We start from the raw sequence: 7,345 nt of genomic DNA, 5'->3' as shown, positions 1-7,345 counted from the left end.
ACCTGAGAGCACTTGGTTGACCCATCACATGCCAACCATTCAGTCTTGTAAAGACTGCACACTGGGAGTTGTATGCAACAATAGTACGCACAGAACCAAGCACCCAAGCAATCTTCCAAACCATCAAGGGACTGTACTCAAACCTCAAATGTACCGAGCAGTCGATATAGAACTCCGCGGCATGAGCCTGTGAGAGTTTCCAGCTCACCAGCTCAGTAGGAGAGCACTCGAGCATTATTTTTGGAGAAGTGTTTGCAAGAACAAGGCATCCATAGGAGCTCTTCAACATCAGCTGGTCCACACTTCGCATTGGATGTTTCTGGGAGCTAAGTTCAGTGCAAGGTACCACGTTAATCCGAATCGTTGAGACATCTGGCCATGTTAACAGAAATCCGAGATTCAGACAACCAAGCCTACTATGATAGTCCAAAATAATTTTGCTGTGGGGGTACACTCCTTGCCTGTCAGAGCACTCAACCTCAATAGCAATAGTGTTGGGATTGCCACATGAGCAATTGCAGAATAAGGAGTACACTCCTTGATTCTCACCAACTGCCCCTTGTATGTGTGCCCGCTTGCATGTACTTGCAGGACATGACAATCGCTGCTTGACCATTTGATTAATGGGGTTATTCCTATGTGAGGTTCGCTCTGCTGCGCTGATGCTCACAAATAAGGGATGCAGTCCAATTTTCGTCATATAAGAATTAACCTCAGTGTACTGCTCCACCATATAGGAAATCCTGTTGTTAAACTCCAACTTTCCGCTCTTGCATAATGTAAGTTCAGGTGCACTAGAGAAGTTGTGACTTGGACAGACTAGATATTCCTCCAAACATAGGTGATTGACGGGAGTACCTACCATTGAGGGCTTGGTGATGTTGGATACAGCAATAGCCTTTCCCTGGACAGTGCAATGTAGAATACTCGACAAGGCCTCCAGACATTTAATCTCATCAGAACCGAATGACCGAGTTGTGACAATCTCTGCACATGGATAATGTATGTTCTTCACTAGTAAGGGATAACCTGATGTAGTGACACCAATTCCATCGATTAACCGGGGTACTCTACCTTTACTATTCAGCTGATTGTCAACTACTGTAAGTTCTCCATAAGAATTATGGGTGTAGAGCCACTCGACAGCAATTGCGCCCATGAACCTGTGATAAGGGCTCGCAAGGCATGCTTCAATGATATGTTGCCCAGACCAGAAAGAATCTTCTAAAATTGTATCGGCCATCTGCAAACCTTGAATATCTGACCGCCAATATTCTGCAATCCTCCATAGCTCCTGATCCACCAAAGGCAGCTGTACAGAAAAATATTCCTTGTCTTTATGAGCTCCCTGAGAGGTCCAATTGAATAAAATGCTCCCAATTCTGACTTGCGTGTATACCGGGCTACCATCAGGGGATACCAGTTTGTGTAACCATATCGTGTGAGTGACTATAACTGAGATTAACACACCACAGCATTCAGCCATATGAAGGGCAACAACGAGAGATTGAATGCTCACTGCCTTGTTGCAGCACACAATTGCATGCAGATTTGGTGAGAATGTCACAGCCGATAAGAACCACCCTCCAGAGGGCCAAGTATTGAGCTTCACCATAACATTCTGCAACTTTCCAACCTGAAGAAACAAGTAACAACTGGACCAGGGGAAATTTACTTGAGCATTCTTACTGGGATGAATCTGTAGGCCGCTATTTATGAACTCAGCCTTCACAATAGTCATCAAGGCGGCTATCTCAAGTTCCAGCCAATCCATGTGACTCGTCATTGGATTTTTTTGAACACCGGGACCCCATGGTGATGTGACACACAGAACTTTTGGAGAAACATGCGGCACACTAAAATTTTCATCAAAGGAGAAGCAGTCCCAAAGAAGCCAATGCATCTGTTCTATTAATGCCACCATGAAACCCACCATTTTCTCTTCCTGTAAGGCCTCATTCTTGAAATTTGTTTGAAGTGATGGAGTCCACGGCTGCAACAACTTATATTGCAAATATTGCCAGGAGGAAATTGACCGTGGCTCTACAGGACAACCCAATACTAGCTCATCTCCAGTAAGAAATCGAACTGAGTGTTGTCTGGGCATACCAGCTGAAGAAATCTTCATGAGGCTCCTAAATTCATCCAGCTGCAACACCGTACATACATAGCTGCACACAATGATTGGCCATGGCACCTGCCGGAGCACCTTTGATGACAAGGTAGCAACGATTTTTTCGAAGAATCCTTCCTGAGAGTACCACTTGAAGAGGGTCGTGCTCCCAGGACTTGAAAACCGTCTGTCATTGTTTCCTCCAATTTGCCCGAGTGGCACAAAGACATTAGTCTTTGAATTTCTTCGAGAGCCGAAGAGTGGCTTCCATTTGTACTCTGCTTCATTACTGTCAGCGCTCTCATCATGTGCAGCTTGGTCACCGATGAAGGAAGGCCATGGCCTTGGTCGTATCCCTTGTCTCGGTCGCATGGTACTCAGGATCACATATGCGATGGACATGTACATGAACAGCTCTTTGTGATTGATGAGGCACGTTGTCGAACACCTTGAGGACGACTTGGTGTCCAGCACAAGGAGAACAGACAACCAGCACAGCTGGGCTGGCCATAGCCCCGAAGACTCGGTGAAGGATGCAGACACACTACACGGAGTCAGGGGCAGCATTCCTAGGCCACTTCCGCCGTGGCTACTGTCGAGGGTTCCGTCGCTTGCCGCAGGTGCAGCAAGCAAGGGGAGGACGACGACCGTGGCCGTGAGCGACGTAGGTGTTGCGGCTGGGGTGAACACAGAAGCCGATGTGGCACCCTTCTGGCTTGGGTATTCTGTCGAACACATGGCATGCAACAAGGTGGATGAGCTGCTGGTAGCAGAAAGGACGACCTCAGCGGCCTCCTCGACGACGATGGTTGGTGGTGAGACAACATGAGGCACAGCCTCGTCGACGCCAACGTCGAGGCTGGCGTCGGGGATAGTCACCGCAGGTGCAAGACCGGCAATGACGTTGTCGTGGTCGACCGCAATCTCCTCAGTCGTTGGCTCTTGCACGGGAGACTTGATGATTTCAGAATCTATGCCGACCAACTCCATCAACTCGCGCACAGCATCCCGGATCCGATCGAATTGAGCAAATAGCATAAAACTACTACTTTACAGGCTAGGGTTCCAAAAAACTACCAATTTTTTATTTTTCTCAGATAACTACCAAATGGGTGGTCGGCTGTTTCAAAAAACCCAAATCGCCGAGTGCTTATCAATTGATCACGATTATGACAGGTCAGGCCCACACCTAAACGAAGCGTTAGTTTGACTGCTAGTTTGACCGTTAACTGACATGTGAGGCCCACATGTCAGTGTCTCTTCTTATCTTCCTCTTCTCCTCTCTGCCTCCCTTCTCCTCCACTCTCCCTGCTCGTCAGGAACAGCACAGAACCACCATGGCCGCCGACCACATTCCATGCCGCCGTTCTGTGCCACGTCTAGCCACCGCCCTATGCCACTCCGAGCCCCCCTACGCTGCTGTTGATGGTAGGAGCTCGCCGGAGCTCCTGGTGGCAAGGTGGAGACGAGGAGGCATACCAGAGGCCGGCGACCCTGCCGCGCGCGCCGTCTGGAGGCTCCGCCGCGCGCCATGGGGCTCCGGCACGGTCGCCGCGCTGACGCGCGCCATCGGGAGGTGCTGAGGGGCCGCCACGAGCCGCCACGAGCCGCGTCGGGGCAAGGCGGGCACGGGATGCCGCGAGCCGCGCCAGGGCAAGGCGGGCACGGGCCGCCGCGAGCCGCGCCCAGGAGCGCCGGGAGCCCCGTGCCATGGCCGGGAGGGCGAGCTTGAGCACGGGAGGACCCGATTGCTTTTTTTTAAGTCTGCAGGGACCCGATTGCTTTTTTTCAATTTTTACAGGGACCTATTGCTTTATTGAATTTTTTATTAAATTATGACAAAGAAACACTGACATATGGGCCCCACATGTCAGTATGTCAGTCAATGGTCAAATTAACGGTCAAAATAACGCTTCGTTTAGGCGTGGGCCTGACCTGTCATAATCGTGATCAATTGATAAGCAATCAGCGATTTGGGTTTTTTGAAACAGCCGACATCCCATTTGGTGGTTATGTGAGAAAATTTAAAAATCAGTAGTTTTTTAGAACCCTAACCTGTAAAGTAGTAGTTTTATGCTATTTACTCGATCGAATTGCTCAGCTAGGCTGCTCATGATGACGATGGTGGGGAAATTTTGTAGATGGGAGGTGGTAGACTGGCTTTGAATACCAAATGATACGAACCTAGATACAAATTACTCAATGGATCATGGATACAAGGAATTCAGTCACAAATACAAGTTTCTATCAGCAAGAAAGGGGATCTGGGAATCTAGAGCCGGGAGGTGGGAGAGGGAAAACGCCCAACAGCGGCCAACTCGGGTTCCAGTTCTTCGATGCTCCTTCCCTGAAGCGATGTGTTCCTCTATGTATCAGGTCATGCCTCCTTGGGTTGGACTTTGCAGTCTGTTTAGGCCTCGTGGGCCGGCCTTGAGCCTCTTTGGTTGTGGTTGATGAAGTAGTTCCCGTGACACGTCGGGACCACCTATGACTACGACCAGGAGTCGCGCCTCGGCGCAGGCAAGTTCGGCGCCGTCGTCAAGGCGCGGTGCCGCGCCATCGGCCAGCTCGTCGCCATTAAGTCCCTCCACGACCCCGTCGACCCCCACGAGGTGCTTGGGGAGGCCCGCTTCCTCGAGGCCTGCGGCGGCCAACCGCACATCGTCGGCTTCCGCGGCGTCACGCTCGACTACGTGACCGACGAGCTCTGCCTCGTCATGGACTACGTCGAGGGCAAGAGCCTCAAAGTTCTCCTGAGCGAGAGGGGCGGCGGGCTCCCGGAGGCCACGGTGTGCACCTTCATGTGGCAGCTCCTCACGGCCGCCAAGAAGATGCACCGGTGTCACATCGTCCACCGCGACATCAATCCTGCCAACATCCTCGTCGGAGGGGACGAAGCCGGAGGATTCGTCAAGATCTGCGATTTTGGCGTCGCCATGTCCATGTCGGAGGCGCCGCCGTACGAGGAGGAGGTTGGCATGGGCGAGTACCGGGCGCCCGAGATGCTCCTTGGAAAAGAGGACTACGACGCGCTCGTCGACACATGGTCTCTTGGGCGCGTCATGGCGGAGATGCTCTCGGGCAAGAGGATTTTCCGGGCCGCCGAATTCATATCTCTGTTCCAAAGGATCTACGAAGTGGTGGGCGTGCCGGACGACACGACGTGGCCGGGGTTCACGTCGCTGCCGCACGCCGCCCCGCCGCCGCTGGTGCCGGGGCAGAAGAGCACGCTGCGAGATCTGTTCCCGGAGGAGACACTGTCCACGGAGGGATTCAAGGTCCTCAACGGTCTTCTTACATGCAACCCCGACAAGCGGCTGAAGGCGGCCACCGCGCTGAAGCTCCCGTGGTTCGCCACCGCTGCTGCAAACGCCCACCCTTCTGCTCCTACTGCTGCTGCAAAGATCGACACGATGGCAGTGTCCATAAAGGAGGAAGTGGTGGAGTTCGCTCCGTTGATGCCTCCCAGAAGAGAGTCACGGCCAAGAAGATGTTGATCAGGAAGAAGGCGCCGCTGATCGCTCCACTGGCCACATGAAGGCGCTGCTGATCGCTCCACAGGAAGGTCTTGTTCTTCTGCCTCGATGCTTGGAACTTTTTGGATGCAAAATATGTAAATGCTTGGATGACAATTTGGTGCACCTAGAGCAGAATAAATTGTCTCTGTTCAAGCTTGTAGCATCTGTAGTTCTGTACACATGCAGGCTTGCTGCGGTGCAGGGTTTTCTTTTTTGTGCTATAACATGTAGTGTTCAATGCAAAGTGTTGAATGAAATTGGCGACAACCTGATGAATGTGAATTGGAAGTTCTTGAAATGAGGATTGTGTAGGCAAAAAATGTTACTGACCAATGAGAAACCTCTGTCAAATTAGACCGGTTCTCTCATATCGTATTTATTTTTTACACATTCGGTCAGTTTCTTGCGAAAACTTACCAATCTGGTTGTGTAGGTAAACATACGCATGAGTGTTGACAGGAAATATGTTTTGGGTCTGTATGTCTAATCCACCAACTTACCAATGTCCACACACTACTAAACCACCAAGATCAATTCGGATTCAAACAATTTTGCCGGAACTTCGATGAGCACCTAAGAGCATCTCCAATAGATGATGTTTTTGGTGCTCCAAACCGATGATGGTCCAAATTTGAAGTATCACAAAGTGTTTTTTTACATCTTCGAAAAAGGCTCAACTCTAACAAATAATCCAAAACGGAGATGTAAATAAAAGAGCAACTCCAACATATGGCCCAAAGCAAAGATGTAAACCGGCCGGCGGCCGCGTGGCTGCTGTTCAGCCACTGTACGGCCGGCAGTGGCGGCGGCGGAGGTGGAGGAACAGCTCCTTGGCTGCTGGAGGACGCCGCCGGCCGTGGCTGCGAGTCAGCGGCCCGAGCCGCCGCGGCTACATTCGAGATTTTGGCCGGCCGAGCCGCACTTTCGGTCGGGTTCCGGCCGCGATTTGCCGGCCGTTTGCCTCCGTCTCCTGCCTTTGTCGCCTTCGTAGGAATCGTCGGCGCGGTGGCGACCGACCGGGGCGTAGCGAATCCCGGGCGGCGCTTTTTACCCTCGAAGCTTCAAAAGTTAGTTGTTTTTACATATGGACCGTCTATTGAAAATGCTCTAATCTATACTACTTATAAAAGAGCAAACATTATCTTCTTTAAGTGCACCCCACAAAACGTACACGGATACATTACCACCGCATGATTAGTCCCACTAAACTCAATCTAACAGCTAGCCTTAACCGAATTTGTTCTCCGTGCGCACTTGCAATTTACATTGACTGACCGTACTTCACCTCGGAGGAAAATATGAAAGTCCATGCCTGGTCAATTAGGAAACTATAATCACGGACACATTCTATTAAGAAACTAATCACGGTCACATCTAATTATTAGGAAACTAATCACAAACCCATCCTATTATTAGGAAAAAAATCACGCATGCATCCTATTATTAGGAAAATAATTACGAACCATCCTATTAGGAAATTAATCACGGACGCATCTAATTATTGGAAAACTAATCATGGCTGCATCCTATTAGATAACTAATCACGAACGCATCTAATTATTAGGAAACTAATCGCGAGCGCATCCTATCGTCTCCTATCAGGAAATCGTGATCGCGAGTCGCCAGCCGTCACCAGCCCACCACCCGCGCGAGCCATAATGGGAGACACACGATGAGGAGCTGCGGCTTCCTCCGAACACACTTCTACTGACTG

General features: G+C 50.6%; 1 protein-coding gene across 1 annotated transcript; it reads left to right on the top strand.

Moving 5' to 3' along the window:
- Positions 1–2,849: 2,849 nt before the first annotated feature.
- LOC119271491 (putative cyclin-dependent kinase F-2) lies at positions 2,850–5,610 on the top strand. Its single transcript, XM_037553304.1, has 2 exons — positions 2,850–2,928; positions 4,634–5,610. The coding sequence occupies exons 1-2, from the start codon at positions 2,850–2,852 to the stop codon at positions 5,608–5,610; spliced, it is 1,056 nt and encodes a 351-aa protein (XP_037409201.1).
- The last annotated feature ends 1,735 nt before the right edge of the window (positions 5,611–7,345 follow it).

This window comes from Triticum dicoccoides, chromosome 3A, assembly GCF_002162155.2.
Source record: "Triticum dicoccoides isolate Atlit2015 ecotype Zavitan chromosome 3A, WEW_v2.0, whole genome shotgun sequence".
NCBI classification, from domain to species: Eukaryota; Viridiplantae; Streptophyta; class Magnoliopsida; order Poales; family Poaceae; genus Triticum; species Triticum dicoccoides.
This window is presented reverse-complemented; position numbering and strand designations above follow the sequence as displayed.